General features: G+C 49.7%; 1 protein-coding gene across 1 annotated transcript; it reads right to left on the minus strand.

Moving 5' to 3' along the window:
- Positions 1 to 1474: 1474 nt before the first annotated feature.
- On the minus strand, positions 1475 to 19637 carry LOC125424916 (serine/threonine-protein kinase OSR1-like; the record flags this gene model as incomplete). The annotated part of the gene is made up of 10 exons (XM_048482352.1): positions 1475 to 1578; positions 3253 to 3305; positions 6207 to 6286; positions 8979 to 9137; positions 11199 to 11235; positions 13965 to 13985; positions 14017 to 14093; positions 16247 to 16312; positions 17579 to 17627; positions 19495 to 19637. Coding segments are annotated over 10 exons (774 nt in total), but the record flags the coding sequence as incomplete, so codon positions are not given.
- Between the last annotated feature and the right edge of the window lie 474 nt (positions 19638 to 20111).

Below are 20111 nucleotides of genomic sequence, written 5' to 3' on the forward strand. Positions count from 1 at the left end.
CTCTCGTTCCAAATACAACATCCCTTGTTTTTTCTGAAACACTGGATGAGAAGGCAGCAGGGACTCTCCTTCTCCAAGGAAGACAAAAGGCAACTCCCCAGGATGGCCCAGGCTACCCAATGGCATAAGGTTTTAGAATACTAGAACCAGGGGGCATAAGTTGAAAATGCTGGGGGGAAGAATTAGGACTAATAAAAGGAAATACTTCTTCATGCTACGTGTGATGGGTGTTTGGAATATGCTGCCACAGGAGGTGGTGATGGCCACTCACCTGGATAGCTTTAAAAGGGGCTTGGACAGATTTATGGAGGAGAAGTCGATCTATGGCTACTAATCTTGATCCTCCTTCTCAGATGGCAAATGCCTTAGCAGACCAGGTGCTCAGGAGCAGCAACAGCAGAAGGCCATTGCTTTCACATCCTGCACGTGAACTCCCAAAGGCACCTGGTGGGCCACTGCGAGTAGCAGAATGCTGGACTAGATGGACTCTGGTCTGATCCAGCAGGCTAGTTCTTATGTGTTTGGAATATGCTGCCACAGGAGGTGGTGATGGCCACTAACCTGGATAGCTTTAAAAGGGGCTTGGACAGATGTATGGAGGAGAAGTCGATCTATGGCAGGGGTAGGGAACCTTTAACACTCAAAGAGCCATTTGGACCCGTTTTCCATGGGAAAAGAAAACACTTGGAGCCGCAAATAATTTTTGACATTTAAAATAAAGATAACACTGTATATATTGGGGTTTTTTTACCTTTTACTCCGCTCATTCTGAGAAGCGCATGGATGCATCTGCCCTGCTGTCTGCAGGGCGGGCAAGGATGGGGCCAGCGGTTCTGCCTCACCGGCCGCCGGGAAAGCGCCCGCCCAGCTCCAATGGGGCAGGCGAGAGGGGAAGCCCGCGGCGTGGCCCAGCCGGCTGCAGGCAGTTGGTGCGCCCGCCCTGCTGCCTGCAGGGTGGGCAAGGATGGGGCCAGCGGCTCGGCTCGTGGAGCCGCAGTGCAAGGGCAGAAGAGCCGCATGCGGCTCTCAAGCCGCAGGTTCCCTACCCCTGATCTATGGCTACCAATCTTGATCCTCTTTGATCTGAGATTGCAAATGCCTTAACAGTCCAGGTGCTCGGGAGCAGCAGCAGCAGAAGGCCATTGCTTTCACCTCCTGCACGTGAGCTCCCAAAGGCACCTGGTGGGCCCCTGCGAGTCGCAGAGTGCTGGACTAGATGGACTCTGGTCTGATCCAGCTGGCTTGTTCTTATGTTCTTAGAAGCTAAGCAGGATCAGCTGCTTATTATTATTATGACCACCAAGGAAGTCCACGGCCTCTATGCCAAGGCAAGCAATAGCAGACCACTCCTGAATGTCTTTTGCCTTGGAAACCCTGTGGGGTTTCCTGCAATACTGGACAAGAATGTGCCAGGTCCCCTCCGTCTCCAGGGAAGAGGCAAGGACATTCAGTTTCCCCCCAAGTGCAGAGATTAGGGGGAGCGTGCAATTCAGCAGCATCTGGTGTTACCTATTACTAAGTCCCTGCCGTCCACAAGCCCAGCCGAGATGAGTTCTTGGGATACCCCATCAGCAGTATCTGGAAAGCACATAAGGAAGAAATGGTCACAGGTGCACACAGGTGCTGGAGAGCAAATTAGAACCTACAGCTTACAGGTGCAGAGAAATTCTTTGATTCAAACAGGTGGCTTCCAACCCCGTCCAAAAGCCACACTCTGAGATTTGAACGTTTTGCCTCCCTCCCGTCAGGCGACAGAGCATCTAATTCTGGTTGCTGGTTTGTAAGAGAAAGAACTGCTGGATGAATTTAAAGCACAGGTGTCAAACTCGCGGCCCTCCAGATGTTATGGACTACAGTCCCCATCATCCCCTGCCAGCATGGCTAAGTGGCAGAGCTGATGGGAATTGTAGTCCATAACATCTGGAGGGCCGCGAGTTTGACACCTATGATTTAAAGGAATCAGAGGCCATCATAGCGTTGTAGTTAAGAGAGGCGGACTCTGATCTGGAGAACCAAGTTCAATTCCCCACTCATCCACATGAACTCTGAGAACTCTCTCAGCCCCATCTACTTTCATAAGGTGTCTGTTGCGGGGAGAGGAAGGGACATGAGTTTGTAAGCCACTTCAAAACTCCTTACTGTTGAGAAAAGTGGGGTACGAACCCAAACTTTTCTTCTCCTCTTTTGAACTCAAACAAAAACTATTGCCCTCCTCTAAGAGTCAGACATTCAAATATTTAAAGAAAGCAACCATGTCCCTAACCCTCCTCTTCTTCATACTGAACATTCCCAGGTCTCTGAGCCTTTCCTCCCAGGGCTTGGTCTTCAAGCTCCCCGATCATCTCTGTCGCTCTCGTCTGCGCTACGACAGTACGTCAACGTAATTCAAGAAGGATACTGACAAGCTGGAACGGGTCCAGAGGAAGGCAACCAAAATGGCAAGAGGTCTGGAATCCGTGCCCTACGAGGAGAGCCTTGGGGAGCTGGGTATGGGCCACTAACCTGGATAGCTTTAAAAAGGACTTGGACAGATTTATGGAGGAGAAGTCGATCTCTGGCTACCAATCTTGATCCTCCTTGATCTGAGATTGCAAATGCCTTAACAGACCAGGTGCTCGGGAGCAGCAGCAGCAGCAGAAGGCCATTGCTTTCACATCCTGCACATGAGCTCTCAAAGGCACCTGGTGGGCCACTGCGAGTAGCAGAGAGCTGGACTAGATGGACTCCGGTCTGATCCAGCAGGCTTGTTCTTATGTTCAGTTTGGTGAAGAAAAGGCTAAGAGGGGACATGATAGCCATGTTTAGATATTTGAAGGGATGTCATGTTGGTGAGGGAGCAAGCTTGTTTTCTGGTGCTCCTGAGATTAGGTCTAGGACCGTGGTGGCGAACCTTTGGCACTCCAGATGTTATGGACTACAATTCCCATCAGCCCCTGCCAGCATGGCCAATTGGAGTGCCAAAGGTTCACCACCACTGGTCTAGGACAAGGAGAAATGGGTTCAAGGTGAAGGAAAAGAGATTCCACCTAAACATTAGGGAAAACTTCCTGACTGTAAGGGCTATTCAACAGTGGAATGCACTACCTCAGAGTGTGGCGGAGTCTGGAGGATTTGAAAGAGAGGCTGGAAGGCCATCTGACAGGAGTGCTTTGATGGTGTGTTTCTGCCTGGCAGGGGGTTGGACTTAATGGTCCTTGAGGTCTCTTCCAATTCTAAGATTCTACAGCAGAGTTTCATTTTCCACACACTCACCTCTCCCAGGGGTGAATTCAAACCGAATGTCATTGAGTTCTTTCTTTGAATTCCTGTTAGGGGGAACAAGAAACAGTTGAAACAGCGATCAAAGGCAACGTCCAACACAACGCGAATAAAGCGCTCCAAACAAAAAGCAAACCGGTTGCTATTCTCGGTTAAAAAGAAAGATGGAGAACTCCCATAACCCCCAAAGCAATTATATCCAGCCTCAGCGGCACTACTGGCAGATCAAGTCTAATTTTATTATTGCGGTCAATGACCGGCAACCATTTATACAAATACAAGATTACAAGATTAAAAACTACATAAACATCTTAGGAAGTTTAACATAACCCCGTTAACATTCTGAAATGCTAGGACAGAGGTCTTCAAACTATGGCCCTCGAGATGTTCATGGACTATTATTATTATTATTATTATTATTATTATTATTATTATTATTATTATTTATATTTATAAACCGCCCTCCCCCGAAGGGCTCAGGGCGGTGAACAAACAAATAGATAGAGCACAATAAAATCAGTAATCATTAAATAACGGCTCTATACATATTTAAAATCAACCCCATTAAAATGCAGCGTTCTAACATCAGGTAGAGCAATGGCGTCCTACTAATAGATCCCCTAAAAAGGGGGGAGGGGAAGAAGAGAAGAGGGACAGCAGGGTCCACAGATGTTAAAAGGGGGGGGGCCATCAACGGCCAGCCTCTCCAAAGGCCCGGTGGAACAACTCTGTCTTGCAGGCCCTGCAGAAATCATTAAGATCCCGCAGGGCCCGCATAGCTGAAGGTAGAGTGTTCCACCAGGCAGGGGCCAGAGCTGTAAAGGCTCTGGCCCGGGTGGAGGCTAGCCGCATCATTGAGGGGCCAGGGATCACCAGTAGGTTGGCCTCTGCTGAACGCAGAGGTCGATTTGGGACATATGGGGCAAGACGGTCCCGCAAGTACGGAGGTCCCAGGCCGCGCAAGGCCTTAAAGGTCAATACCAACACCTTGAAGATGATTCGGAATTCAACCGGTAACCAGTGCAGGCGGCGCAACACAGGCGAAATATGATCTCTGGCGGCACCTCCTGTGAGCAGGCAGGCCGCCGCATTCTGGACCAGTTTTAATTTCTGAATCAGTCGTAAGGGAAGGCCTGCGTAGAGCGAGTTGCAATAGTCTAGCCTGGAGGTGACCGTTGCATGGATCACAGTAGCCAGATCCGTTTGGGAGAGGAAGGGGGCCAGCCGTCGGGCTTGCCGGAGATGAAAAAACGCAACCCGGGTTACATGGGCCACCTGGGTCTCCATTGAAAGAGACGAATCCAGGTGGACCCCCAGGCTGCGGACGGAGGAGGCCGGTGCCAATGTAGCCCCCTCCCACACCGGCGGCTGGAAATCCCCAACCCCTCCCCCCCGGCCCAGCCAGAGGATCTCCGTCTTCGATGGATTCAGTTTTAACCTGCTCTGCTTCAACCAACCAGCGACCGCCTCCAAGCAATGCTGGAGAGCTACAGGGGCGATGACCGTTCCCCCCTCCATCAACAGAATGAGCTGAGTGTCATCAGCATATTGATGACAGGTCAGCCCAAAGCTCCGTACCAACTGAGCAAGGGGTCGCATATAGATGTTAAATAACAGCGGGGACAACAGCGCTCCCTGAGGTACACCACACTGAAGTGGGCACTTTCGGGAGGCTGAGTCCCCGCGATCATTAACTTTGCTGGGTCCGGTCCCGGAGAGACGAGGGAATCCACTGAAGGACAGGGCCTCGCTAATCTCCAGAAGCCGCCACAGGCGGTGGGTCAAAAGATCGTGATCAACCACATCAAACGCCATGTAAGATCTAATAACACCAGCAGCGCCGATCCGGCTCGGTCAAGTTGCATACCGGAGGCATGTCTCAGACTGCTTACTGAAGAACAGTCTCCGTCCCATGCCCAGCACGGAAGCCGGACTGGAAGGGATCGAAAGCCGATGTGTCCTCCAGGAAGCCCTGAAGCTGCTCCAACACCACTCTCTCAATTACCTTCCCCAGAAACGAAAGATGCGAAACAGGGTTGTAATGGGCCAGATCACCAGGATCTAACGATGGTCTTTTTAAGAGTGGGCTGACCACTGGCTCCTTCAACCCACCCGGAAAAACTCCTTGCTCAAGGGAGCTATTGATGATATTCAACAGGTGGGGTCGTAGCTCCGCCCGGCATGCTTTAATAATACAATTCCCATCAGCCCTGCCACTTGGCCATGCTGGCAGGGGCTGATGGGAATTGTAGTCCATGAACATCTGGAGGGCCATAGTTTGAATACCCCTGTGCTAGGATATTTAATTTAAATCTTAATCTAGCAAGATGCGATATGTTTTAAGTGCTGCGACGCAAAATTTAGCAGTCAGTAGTGAAACCTGCGACTTTTTTCACGTATTAGAAGCAACTCGGCCGATAACGAGTCAGGTTGGCCAAGGAGGTTATTGAGCAGGGAAGAAATAAACCTTGTAAGGATCTCCTAGTGAAGTAGACAGCGAATCAAGACATCAAGAGTTGGGGAGCTGGGGATGTTTAGTCTGGAGAAGCAAAGGTTAAGGAGGGGGACATGATAGCTATGTTTAAATATTTGAAGGGATGTCATGTCGAAGAGGGAGCAAGCTAGTTTTCTGCTGCCTCAGAGACTAGGACCAGGAGGAATGGATTCAAGGTGCAGGAAAAGAGGATTCCACCTAAACATTAGGAAGAACTTTCTGACTGTCAGGGCTGTTCGACAGTGGAATTCACTGCCTTGGAGAGTGGTGGTGTCTCCTTCTTTGGAGGTTTTTAAACAGAGACTGGATGAACATGTGTTGGGAGTGCTTTGATTGTGTGTTCCTGCATGGCAGGGGGTTGGACTTGATGGCCCTTGGGGTCTCTTCCAACTCTATGATTCTCTGCCAAAATTTGAAGAAGATTCTGGGCACAGTGGTCTGGGATTGGTCTTACCTTAACCTTAGAACGAGGCTGATGGGAACTTTCGTATCTTCTTGCGCAGGGGCCGCCGCCGCAACAGGGGCAGAAGGTGCCTGCAAAAAAGTAGACAGGAACCATCTTTATTAGCAAATGGAACATGCTGGCAGGGGCTGATGGGAATTGTAGTCCATAACATCTGGAGTGCCAAAGGTTCGCCACCACGGTCCTAGAAGGAGTCTCATAGCGGCGTACAAACTCCTTCCCTTCATCTCCTCACAAGAGACACATTGAGAGGTAGGTGGGGCTGAGAGAGTTCTGAAAGAGCAGCGATTGGCCCAAGGTCACCCAACAGGCTTCATGTGTAGGAGCAAGGAAACAAATCCAGTTCACCAGATAAGACTCTGCCATTCATGTGGAGGAGTGGGAAACTGAACCCGGTTCTCCAGATGAGAGTCTGCCGCTCTTAACCGCTACACCACTACAGGGGCCTGTTTATTTGAAGAAACAGAGTGGTTTTGAGTAGCATAAGATGCCTCTAGATAGCGACGGTTCCACGTCGCGCTGAATCTGCGATGTAAACCCTTCGTGTAGTCCATAACATCTGGAGGGCTGCGAGTTTGACACCTGTGGCCTATAGTCTCCTAGTACTTGTAAGAAATCAGGGACAGCCACACGGCAGCTCCCCTAGTTTCCACTCTGTTGACGTAGGGGAGCCGGCTCCTCACAGTTGCGAGCAGTTTTCGGTCCACGTCACAGCCACGGGTATTCAGAGTGTGTTTCCAATGGTGGTCAGGGCCCCTGAAGCATTTAAACACTGGAGGAACATCTGCAGGCACCGGGGCTAAGTACGGGCTTTTTAATTCCAGCCAACTGCAATCCAAGACGGCAGATGCCGAGGTTTGTCTTCGAAGATTAATGTGCTGTCACACGGGTAACAGGAGCCAAACGGGGTTATATATAGCTCGGCTCCGAAAACCACGAAAAAAGCTTCTAGGAAAAAGCTGAAGCTCCCGAGTGTTCCTTTCGCCACAGACTCTGCCCACAATTTCCCAGCAGAATTGCAAAGAGGCTCGGCCTGCGAAAGCGTCCAGTGTGCTAGGCCTCGCCCCAATGGGAAGAGTGGCTGTTAGTCTGTTTGGAGTTATGGACAACCAGAGGTGGGATCCAGCAGGTTCTCACAGGTTCCCGAGAGTTGGTTACTAATTATTTGTGTGTGCCGAGAGGGGGGTTACTAATTGGTGATTTTGCCATGTGATTTTTGCCTTAGTTACGCCCCTCCTCTCAGCAGTAGCGCGCAGAAACAGAAGCAGTCTAGCAGGAGGTGCACTGGCGTTTCCGGCCCAAGGACCGGCGCAGTGGCTGTGTCCTTGCCACAGCCCCGCCCAGGAATGCCCCACCCCCAGAATGCTCGGCAACGCCCCCGTCGTGCCCTGCCCAGCCCCATTGGCGCTACGCCAGTTTGAGTCCCACCACCATGGGAACCTGTTACTAAAATTTTTGGATCCCACCACTGTGGACAACCTTAAGGGGACTCAGCTACAGGACCCGCGGCAAAATAGGATGTCTTTGGCAGGAGTCTGCCAGACCCCAGAAGCCAAGTTTATTTCTGTTTTTCCTCGCTGTATTCAGGCCCCCTCAAAGAAGGAGAAGAATGGATTTATACCCCACCTTTTTCTCCTGCAAGGAGACTCAAAAGCTCCTTTCCCTTCCTCTCCCCACAACAGACACCTGGTGAGGTGGGTGGGGCTGAGAGAGTTCCACCAAACTGGCCCAAGGTCACCCAGCTGGCAGGTGTGGGAGTGCAAAAGCTAATCTAGATCCCCAGATAAGCCTTCACAGCTCAACTAGCAGAACAGGGAATCAAACCCGCTTCTCCAGATTAGAGTGCACCTGCTCTTAATCACTACGCCACTGCTGCTCCTGAGAACAAATTGTAAAAATAACTTCCCATCTTTGTTCTCTGTCCGTTAGACGTTGCGGTTGGACTAGACCAGGGGTCTGCAACCTGCGGCTCTGGTGCCGCATGCAGCTCTTTCAGCCTTATACTGCGGCTCTGCGTGGCCTGGAGGTCGGAGGGTAGCGTGGGCGTGTCCCTCCAGCCCTCCAGAGCAGCGCTGGAAGGAAAGGTGAGTAGAGGGGCCGAACCAGAGGCGGCTCCATGCCTGAGGGCGCCGCTTTTCGCATCCTCTCCACTCACCTCTCCTTCCAGCCCTGCTCTGGAGGGTTGTAGGTTGGAGGGTAGCATGGGCTTGTCCCTCCAGAGCAGCCGCCATGCCCCACTCCGCTATCCCCACAGCTGCCATTTTCCCTCTGCCCCATAGAGCAGGCAACTGCCTGCTCCATCGGGCACAGGGGGTTTCCCTGCCTGGCGCCGCTGCCTCCCGCAGTGCGAGAGGTGGCAGCACCAGGCAGGCCATGGTCGCCATCCCCTCTCTGCCCCACGGATCAGGTGCCTGCCTGCTCCGTTGGACAGAGGGGGTTTCCGGGCCCGGCGCTGCTGCCATCCCCCCTGTGCCCCCCAGCGCAGGCAACTTCCTGCTCGGTCGGACACAGTGGGCTCCCCTGCCCGGCGCCTCCGCCTCCCAGCACTGGAAGGAAAGGTGAGTGGAGAGGCTGAACCAGAGGTGGCCCCGTAGATCTTCGGGGCTGTGGAAAATGGGTCCAAATGGCTCTTTGAGTGGTAAAGGTTGCTGACCCCCGGACTAGAAGGCCTGTGTGGCCCCTTCCATCTCTATGGTTCTGTGATTAAGAGCTCTGCCGATATTTTAAAGTCTGTTTGTAACGTGTCTTCTCGAGGGGCGTTACCTGTGCCGCTGGAGGAGCCGAGGCAGGAGCCTGAGGAGCTGGAGGGAGGACCGCTGGGGGTGGCTGTGCAGGAGCTTGTCCCGCAGGCTGAGGTAGTTGAGCAGGAGCCTGAGAGGAGATGTTGAGCAACGGGCCTGTGGGCTCAGCCGATGGAAAGAGCTAGAAGGACCCAAAAAAAGAGGAAAGATTTCAGGAGAAGGCAAAGCAGCCGTGCCCCCGGGCTCAGAAACCCACCTGGCGAAGAAGCACTCCAAGTTGGGCAAAAGCATTTGAGTGCCCGACACACGCAAGCAGTGTCAGGCCAAGCTGCGAGGTAAAAACAAGCAAATGTTCAAAACTTGGCAACGTGGACACGTTCCTCACTGAACTTGTCAGGGGCCGGCTGGCAAAAGAGACTACCCCGGCAGCTGGAGCGAAGAGGGCACACACTGGCATCAGGTTTCTCTGCCTCAAGTCTTCAAAGATCCTCTGTAGACCGGCTGAGGTTTTAAGAACATAAGAACAAGCCAGCTGGATCAGACCAAAGTCCATCTAGTCCAGCTCTCTGCTACTCTCAGTGGCCCACCAGGTGCCTTTGGGAGCTCACGTGCAGGATGTGAAAGCAATGGCCTTCTGCTGCTGCTGCTCCCGAGCACCTGGTCTGCTAAGGCATTTGCAATCTGAGATCAAGGAGGATCAAGATTGGTAGCCATAGATCGACTTCTCCTCCATAAATCTGTCCAAGCCCCTTTTAAAGCTATCCAGGTTAATGCCAAGTTTAATGCCAGCTTATGCCAAGTTGCCAAGGCGCCCAAGCCTTTACCCTGCAAATCCGCTCGTCTTGCCATAGCAAGGCTCAGCTAGGGTTTTTGACACGCCCATTTGTCGATCCCAAGGTCCTGGGGTGGAGGTCAGCCGGCAGAAAGGACATTCCCACCCCACCAAAGCTACGAAACCAAAAGGTGGCCTTCCAGTTCAGAAGGCTCCAAGAATGATCCTGGGCACCCTGTGCAGGTCTGAATTGAAAGATTCAGCAACTATTACCAACCCCTCTATGAGCAGATGCAGGATGCTGCGCTGACATGACTGGGAGCATTCCGAAGGCAGGGCTGGGGTGAAGCTGACATTAGTTGGCTTTCACCCAGCCTTTGCCTGCCAGAATGCTGGCACTCGGGGTATAGGCTTATGCTGCATACTGAATTTTAAATGTTTTCAATGTATTTTACGTAATTTATTGGACATGATATTGTATTGTGAACCACCTAGAGCCCTTCGGGGATAAGGCGGTCTATAAAACCAAAGGAAGGAAAGGAAGGAAAGGAAGGAAGGAAGGAAAGGAAGGAAAGGAAGGAAAGGAAGGAAAGGAAGGAAGGGAAGGAAGGAAGGAAAGGAAGGAAGGAAGGAAGGAAGGAAGGAAGGAAGGAAGGAAGGAAGGAAGGAAGGAAGGAAGGAAGGAAGGAAGGAAGGAAGGAAGGAAGGAAGGAAGGAAGGGAGGGAGGGAGGGAGGGAGGGAGGGAGGGAGGGAGGAAGGAAGGAAGGAAGGGAGGGAGGAAGGAAGGAAGGAAGGAAGGAAGGAAGGAAGGAAGGAAGGAAGGAAGGAAGGAAGGAAGAAAGAAAGAAAGAAAGAAAGAAAGAAAGAAAGAAAGAAAGAAAGAAAGAAAGAAAGAAAGAAAGAAAGAAAGAAAGAAAGAAAGAAAGAAAGAAAGAAAGAAAGAACTTTGCACATGTAGAAATGCTCCATGAGATCTAAACCTGGTACTTTGTTTTTGCCTTTATCCTACACTGGACCTGCCCAGAACAGTTTCACTGTTTCACTGCGAACACAAATCAGTGTGATAAGGTTTCTTATAAAGTCATTAATGAAGGTGATTTCAGGGGAAATCTTTTCGTTGCCTTTTATAGCGATAATTGTATAAAACAGAATGGTATGTCCAGCAAGACAAACAGGGTAACTGCTTGGTATCAACAGGGTTTCTTGATATTTCTTCAAAATCCACATGGACTAAATGCGGACTAAAATTTTGCTGATGACGTGCACCAAACTTCCTTATCAATTCTACTAATTCCGGAACAACTGACAATGAATGGATGTTAATAAAAAGCTGTTACGCCCGCAGCAATTATTTAAAAACGTTACCCTATCATTTGTTAACTGAGCACCCAGGCGCTTAACAAAAGTCAACGCGGAATACCCAAGTAACCATGGTGACGAAATCATGAAGAGTTTGATCGCTAGCTTACCTCTGAATTCTGAGACGATTCTTTAACCCTGGGAGACTAGAAGAGAGAAAAATAAAATAATGGTCATTCGCACGAAGGAACGACCTTCATGGCATCCAGGAGTGTCGAGAATTACAATGGGCCTTTACACAATTTTAAGCACCAGGAGATCTGAGACAAGAGGACATAATATCACAAACGCATGCTTCAAAGATAAGGGCTGACAACTCTAGACTGGGAAATTCTGGCGATTTTGGGGCTGAGCCCAGGGTGGGCAGCGCTCGGGGAAAGCTCGGCACGGATACGGTGCCATGAAGTCATTATGGTTTACTAATACAAAAGAACGTTGTTGTTTTCCCTCTCTGTTATAAACTTTTAAACCACCAATTTTTTGCAGCAGATTCTGAATTCTATTGGTTTGCCATCATCATAAGAACATAAGAACATACATCTTAGTCCAGCAGTTTCTATGCTGCCTTTCAACTTGAACCAGAGGCTACCGCTGAATCCTGAGAGCTGCTTTCCCTGTGTCTTCAATAACTGCATACAGATCTGCAGGGTGGCTACGAAAAGCAGGTCCTCTGAGCATGTAGTGAATGCTGTTCCTGACAGTGAAATCTAGTGCACAGTTACTCCAAAGTTGTCCTTTTCTCTAGGGCAGAGGTCTGCAACCTGTGGCTCTCCAGATGTTCATGGATTACAATTCCCATCATCCCCTGCCACCATGGCCATACTAGCAGGAGCTGATGGGAATTGTAGTCCATGAACATCTGGAGAGCCACAGGTTGCAGACCCCTGCTCTAGGGGAACTTATCAGTAATCTGAAGGCTGGCTGTAATTCCAGGAGAAAGTCAGGTCTCCAGTTGGAGGGTAGAGCCCATGTTGGCCAGCTAATATCAACACAGTAGTGAGGCAGGAAGGAATCTGCAGGGGGCAGCTGGGAGGGACTTAAAATTGACGGGCCAATCCTTACGTAATTCTTGTCTCGGTTCAATATCTTACTTCAATTTTGTTGTACTGCAAGTTTTAAATATACACAGTGATGTTAGCTTGCAGAAGCACTGCTAAACTATGTTAATTATATTTTATTACAATTACTTTTTCATAAGGAGGGGAGGAATCTTGGTCATTAAAATTCAGCAGAGGAAGCACGGAAAAGCCCATGGGAAAGAAGTAACTCTCCAGGGACAGTGATTTCTCGGGGGTGGGGGAAGCTCGGCCAGGTCCTTTCATGATGTAGAACTGAACATAACTGAATAATGTAAAAATCAGTGAATTCACACAAGTTTATCTTTCAGATACACCCCCCCCCAAAAAAAAACCCTTATATTTTTCTATAAACAGCTTTTGAATTAGGGTTGGTGAAAAAGTCATATCATGGGCTTAGGAATGGGAGGGGAGACGGGAAAAAAGCAACCCGAAGAATTTCAGTAACAGCTGAATAAAATCAATGGGAATCAACTCTATTCGGCTTTACCACAGAATTCTGTGTTTCAAAAAACCCAGGCAAGAAATTTATGAAAACTGTACTTGAAGACTGTGGGCTCATCTCTGTTTTGACCCTCCTGGGCCAGATGTCTGTACAGATTAACTACAAAGTGGAAAGCAGGAAAAGAGACCTCACTGGCTATTTGTTTTTAAATAATTGATACCTTTCCTCAACACAGTTGAGATGCGCCAGCAAGTCCTCCTGGAAACAGAAGCAAAGATGGCCCGGCTGCGTCTATAAATATTAAACGGCAGCTGAGGCTCTCTTCAGGAAAGGAGGACAATTTGAGATTGTCCTCTGATTGAGTCAGACGTTTCCTCCTTCCGACTACATCACCCTGAAATACTTCCAGCACAGAAGCCCACAGGGGACGACGCTGATGGCGTTTTGCAATGTTAGGACACAAAAGCACTGTACTGTTGTTTTAATTTCTGCATGGCTCTATTTTAAATGTTTTTATGGACTGTATTTATGGATTGTTGTGACCTGCCCTGAACCCTACGGGGATAAGAACATAAGAACTAGCCTGCTGGATCAGACCAGAGTCCATCTAGTCCAGCTCTCTGCTACTCGCAGTGGCCCACCAGGTGCCTTTGGGAGCTCTCCGTGCAGGAGGTGAAAGCAATGGCAGCCTTCTGCTGGCTGCTGCTCCTGAGCACCTGGTCTGCCTAAAACATTTGCAATCTAAGAGATCAAAAGAAGAGGATCAAGATGGGTAGCCATGAATCGACTTCTCCTCCATAAATCTGTCCAAGCCCCTTTTAAAGCTATCCAGTTTAGTGGCCATCACCACCTCCTGTGGCAGCATATTCCAAACACCAATCACACATTGCGTGAAGAAGTGTTTCCTTTTATTAGTCCTAATTCTTCCTCCAAAGCGTTTTCTAGTAAGATGCCCCCTAGTTCCTAGATAGGCGGGTTATAAATTTGAAATGTTTTTAAAAAGTGCTACAACTGGATCATAGCAAAGATTCTCTAAACTGCAGGAGGATGCTGGTTACGATGGTTATGATTGCATGTGATGGTTAATACCTGCATCATTTCAAGGGAGGGGGGATCCCATTCGCTGGATCCCATTCCCAAAGGATTCAGTTTTCAGATAGATCTCAAGGAAGGTTGTCTGAACACGCTCCACATGTCTCTAAAACAGGACTTCCTTCCAGAAGTGCCAAAGAAATGGCGAATTGCCCTTGAAGTCTCATCTGGGTAACACTGGATCCTTCAAACAGGTTTCCCAAGGGAGCCACTCTCCCAGAAATGGACTTCTTTCCATCCGAGAGGCAGCCTGCAGAGACTTACAGAGCTGTAGAATGGCAGCTCTGCCTTCTAGCCAGCTTTCTTTACCCATCAAATTCGTCGTCACTCCACTCCCAGCCGCCGTCCTCCGTCTTGTGAAGACGCCCGCTGGAACCCGGGACTCTCCGGACCTGGGCAATAAAGCCAAAAGTGAGTCAAATTCGATTCGGAGACTTGGAAAATCTTTGCCGAACTGACATCTTGTATACATGTTTGGAAAGGCAAAGGGCCACAAACAAGATCTCCAACAGAGACTTCCACGGAGCCAAAAGGAAACATTCCCAGAAGAAATATTGTCGAAGGGCATTCATGGCTGGAATCCCTGGGGTGCTGTGTGGTTTCCGGGCTGTATGGCCGTGTTCTAGCAGCGTTCTCTCCTGGCGTTCACTTCACACATCTGTAAGCTGGCATCTTGGAAGGATCTGATGGTAGGAATGGAAAGCAAGTGAGTACATATACTGTAGAAGGTCAAAGGTGAGGCCATCAGATAGGAGAGTAGCCTGGCATGTGAGTCACAGAAGTCTATATGTATGGAATTAACAATGGGAATGCATAGGGTCAATGGAGTGAATGGATCTGAATGAGAGAGTATCCTGGTCTTTGTTTCCTTTAGGTGCACTATGGTCTATAGTTTATCCTGTGTTTGTGTGGAGACTGATCAGTCACTTATCTTGATTCTAGGAGTTCAACACTGGCAGCTAGAATTCTGTTCATTTTCAGTTTCTTCCTTCCTGTGTTTTCTTCCTTCTGTTTCTGTGACTCCTTAGGATCCTCTATTCAAATGGCCCCACCGGCCTCACAGTATATATACTCCACTTGTTTTCCATTCCTACCATCAGATCCTCTGAAGATGCCAGCCACAGATGCAGGTGAAACGTCAGGAGAGAATGCTGCTAGAACACGGCCATACAGCCCGGAAACCACCCAGCACCCCATTCCCTGAAGATCCATCTCGAGTACCAGTGAGAAAGACAGCCTACATGTGAAAATATCATTTAATGACAAGAAGGTTGATCTTATTCACAATATGTATTTCTTAGCCTGCCCCTGGGCAATACCATTTCCACACCACTTAAAAAACGAAGACCCATTAACCCTTGTTCATTTGTAAGGGTAGTTGTTTGCTGGTCAGCTTTTCCCACAAATGTGATTGGGTCTTTTTTCTGCTGTCACTATTTTGAAAAGGAACAGAAAATGGAACCCTCAGAGTAGAGTAAGCTTCTCTGATTGGCTTTTCATCAGCCCCACCCTCTTGATGTCGCAAAAAGGAAGACAGCGATTGACGGAAACCTAAGAGGGTCTGGGGGTCTATTTGCCGACCCTGACGTTTTTCTTTTCTTATACTGAACGGGTGCAACATTTCCCAAGAGATTCAGCTGAACGCCTGGTTTTGAGCAGGGTTTCCCTTTGCTGCAGGATCGGCCGCCATATGGAAGAACTCCCGAATATGCCTGTGTGTGTTTGTTCGTTCTGGTTAACATGTGCATCAGGGTCACAGATGCTCTCTGCTCTGCCACCTCCCCTCCCCCATCTGGAAACCTGGAGTCTCCCTTTGGACTCAGCAAGCCCATTCCTATGAGGAGTTTATTTTATTTTTTTATTTATATCTTCAATTTCTATACCACACAATCCCCGTAGGGCTCTGGGCGGTGAACAACATAGTTCAAAAACATTAGACAGGAGCAAATCATACACAATACAATACATAGGCTCCATCCTATTAATCATCAATAAAACATCTTAAAATTCATATAAAACAGCGGATAACAATCAATAAATAAGCAAGAGGCGTCCAAAACCCCAATTAAAACCTACCCCAAAGAGGGGGATGGCAGGCCCCTCAATGGGGGGGGGCTCTACAGTGCTTAACAGTGCCAGGGCAAAGGGGCAGTGAGGGGGCACCCTGTCAGCGGCTACCAAGGCACTCAAAGGGCCGGTGGAACAGCATAGTCTTACAAGGCCCTCTTGGAACTCGCCGAGGAGTCCCTTGGGAGACCCTATGGACAGATGGAGGAAGGAGTGTTCTACCAGGCAGGGGCCAATGCTGTAACATAGGGAGTCCACTGCTTAGCCCACGTGTAGGAGATAGCCAGCATCAGCCCAGGGGCAGGGGACCACCAAGCAAGATTAGCCTCCTGCCTAACGCATGAGAGCCGGGAAGTAGGAGCCAGTGATATGGGGTGTCGCGGTCCCGAAGGTACGAGGGTCCCAGGCCGCGTAATTGAGTTCCACCCAAACCCCACACCTGGGCACACACACACCCCTCCAATGATTGCCCCAGTACCTTTTTGGCTCTTTCGGTGATTGTTGGGGCTCTCTGCAACATTTTTTCTTGTAAAAATTCTTTGTTCTGGAAAAGGGGGAAAAAACCCTAATTATTGTCTGCATCTTGTTCTTCAAATGGCCCGAAAGATTCCCATTTGATTCCTCATGCTGACCCACGATATATCAAACCTGCTATGGAGAAAGCCGCAGTGTGGAAGGAATAACTGTATATGGGCCTACCCTTGCCGATGGTTTGGAAGTTACAGCTAGACCCAGAGAAGTGATACAACAAGGCTGATTCCAAGGGAAATACTGGAGACCTCCATTTTGCACGTTATTTATGACAGTCAAACCCTTCAGTGGATCCAGAATCTCCCCAGAGAGCAACATTTCCTAGATGAGTCTTCCAAATCTTTACAGGGCTTACTTTAGGTTCCTGTTCTGTGGGACCTGGAATCTAGCAGGGCCCCAGCCTTCTCTGCCAGGAGGCCCAAAACCACAGGAATCAGCTTTTGGAGAGGTTAGTTCACTTCCCACCTACTAGGCAGCCTTTAAAGAGAACATGCCTTAAGGAGATTTCACTTGTATGTTTCTTTGACATAAGAACATAAGAACAAGCCAGCTGGATCGGACCAGAGTCCATCTAGTCCAGCTCTCTGCTACTCGCAGTGGCCCACCAGGTGCCTTTGGGAGCTCACATGCAGGAGGTGAAAGCAATGGCCTTCTGCGGCTGTTGCTCCCGAGCACCTGGTCTGCTAAGGCATTTGCAATCTCAGATCAAAGAGGATCAAGATTGGTAGCCCTCGATCGACTTCTCCATAAATCTATCCAAGCCCCTTTTAAAGCTATCCAGGTTAGTGGCCATAACTGTTATTTTTGACATAACTGTTATTTTTGTTGTATTCTTATGGACAGTTTTATTGTCTGGATTATTTCATTTTAATTGCAAATGCAAGCTAATAGGGCGGGCAAGGACTGTTACAACAGTCTAGCTCAGCGGTGGCCAACCTATGGGGCTCCAGATGTTCATGGACTACAATCCCCATCAGCCTCTGCCAGCATGGCCAGTCGGCTATGCTGGCAGGGACTGATGGGAATTGTAGTCCATGAACATCTGGAGCCCCATACGTTGGCCACCCCTAGTCTAGCTCAATGAGACAGTGATCGTGTTAAATCTGGCAATGCCTCCTCTTCCCCCCTGCCCTGTGGCCTCTGAATCAAGGGAGTCCGACTGCCATGTCAGATGAGATCTAATGAATATTAAGGCAGAGACAATTCGATGAATCAGATTCGGGCGGAACCAGTCTGTGACGTACAGGTGAGGTGTACAGGTAAGACATAATAAGCGTACCTTCGCTTTCTGGAAAAATTTGTGTCTTAGGAGTTCGGCAGCTGTGGGCCTAAGAGGGAAAAGGAAGAGAGGGAAACACATTAGGGGAACCCTTTTCCCATTCTTTCTGCTTTCCTTCCTACGCCAAAACAAACTGTGCTTTAGAAATCTTTAAATAGCTTAGCCCATCTCTGGTGGAAGAGTCATAAGATAAGAATTTGGCCCAGCAGAGAAACTGCTGTTTCCTGCAGATGTGTACATTTCAATCCACACGTCAACTGTAAAACAAGATCTCCACGGACAGCACTCTCTGCGCGGAACAGGCTCGTAAAAAGACAGCTACGCAACCAGGATGCCTGGCTTCACGCTGGAAGAGGTGTGAGACTTATGTCATCTCTGTGGGTCTTTTATATGCTTCCATCGGATTAGACGGTCACTATCTGTCCTTGTGCGTTTCTATTCGTTTCAGGGAAGACCACCAGAGCGGCTGGGTTAGACCAGAAAGAAGTTGTTGGCAGCTGTTAGGGTCCTAAACTATAGCGCCAAACATCAGAACACAATCCCTACAACACCTTTTATTAGGACCACCTGCCCAGATAGTCGAGGGTGGTTCAGAGCCAGCGTGGTGTAGTGTCAGAGCAGGTGCACTCTAATCTGGAGAATCGGGTTTGATTCCCCGCTCTGCCACTTGAGCTGTGGAGGCTTATCTGGTGAACTAGATTAGCTTGTGAACTCCAACACATGCCAGCTGGGTGACCTTGGGCTAGTCAGTTCTTCAGAGCTCTCTCAGCCCCACACACCTCACAGGGTGTTTGTTGTGGGGGGGAGGAAGGGAAAGGAGTTTGCAAGCCCCTTTGAGTCTCCTTACAGGAGAGAAAGGGGGATATAAATCCAAATTCCTCCTCTTCTTCTTCATAAGTTGGGGAGGGGGATGATGGCATCCACTCCCCAACGTCAGGTCCCCAAAAACAGAAGCAGAGATGCTGCGCCTCTGAAAGTGGAAAGCCATCCCTTTGACCGTCACATCTCACAGTCGCTGATGGATTTTTCCAACTCATTTTTATTTACTGACTTCATTTACTTCCTGCCTTTAGATCAGTGAGGACCTAAAGTAGCTGTCTGAGTTAGCATGGTGTAGTGGTTACAAGTGGCAGACTCTAATCTGGAGGGCTGGGTTTGATCCCCCGCTTCTCCACATGTGCAGTAGATTCTAACCTGGAAAATTAGGTTTGCTTCCCCACTTCCCCACATGCAACCTGCAGAAGAATACAATTTTCTCAGCTGCAGTGCCTCAACTGATCGTACTAACATCTTTATGTGGAACAGAGTATAGCCTGATTCTGGTCAGATATCAGAAGCAAAGCAGGGTCGGCCCTAGTTAGTATTTGGATGAGAAATCTGCAAGGAACAGCAGAGTTGCCCCACAGAGTTGCCCCACAAAGGCGGGCAACGAGAAAGTACCTCCGAATGTCTCCTGCCTTGAAAACCAAACAGGCTGTGACTTGACAGCGAGTTCATGAATTAAAGAGGCGTTTGTGAACGTTCCAGGTCTCTGCTGTCACTTCGCATCGCGTTTTAACACACGCCGCAGAACACAAAGCAGCAGTTCACACGTTGTCGGTGAATTAAATGCTGATTCGTCAGAAGCCTCGTGTGCCGTCCTGTCCACTGAGAGCCAAGACGACAAGGCGTCCGCGGACGCAAGCCCAGCAAACAACCCCGCTGCAGCTCGCTCTCCGCCTCCCCGTGGCTCAGCACGATTCTGCACAGCTTGCGGGACTAACGCTGCCTTACCTTGTGTAAAATCAGCTGACAGGCAGACGGCGGTGGCCCTGTCCCAACCTCTCAACCCAACAACCCCACCCCCATTTCGGAAAGCAGCCCGGATCCACCGCAGAACCCAACTGGCCTGTCCAACCCTGCTCCGCCTCCGCTACCTTTTTTCGGGGTCTTTCTGCAGGCACGACGAAATCATCTTGCGGAACGACTTCCCGTACTTCTTCAGCATCTCCTTATCCTGCACCCCCGTCTCGAGCGAGGGGGGGTCGTTTTGTAGCGTCAGCATAAGGACCTGGAAGGGTTACATCGGTCAAGATCGAGACGGTTATAAGTTATGAATAACCTCACTCCGTGTCGCTCTGCGGTTGGTTCCACCTCTTGCAGTAGCCATTTTGTGGGCGTGGCCACCTCCATATTTTAGAATTCGAACCGTGCCCACGGGCCAGGAAAAGATTGGGGACCTCAGGTCTAGTATGATGTAGAGAAGAAGAAGAAGAAGAAGAAGAAGAAGAAGAAGAAGAAGAAGAAGAAGAAGACGGGAGGGGGGGGTGGGGGGGGGGGGGAGGGGGGGGGGGGAGGGGGGGGGGGGGGGGGGGGGGGGGGGGGGGGGGGGGAGGGGGGGGGGGGGGGGAGGGAGGAGGAGGAGGAGGAGGAGTTTGGATTTATATCCCCCCTTTCTCTCCTGCAGGAGACTCAAAGGGGCTGACAATCACCTTGCCCTTCCCCCTCTCACAACAAACACCCTGTGAGGTGGGTGGGGCTGAGAGAGCTCCGA

Source organism: Sphaerodactylus townsendi, unplaced genomic scaffold, assembly GCF_021028975.2.
Source record: "Sphaerodactylus townsendi isolate TG3544 unplaced genomic scaffold, MPM_Stown_v2.3 scaffold_147, whole genome shotgun sequence".
Classification (NCBI taxonomy): Eukaryota; Metazoa; Chordata; class Lepidosauria; order Squamata; family Sphaerodactylidae; genus Sphaerodactylus; species Sphaerodactylus townsendi.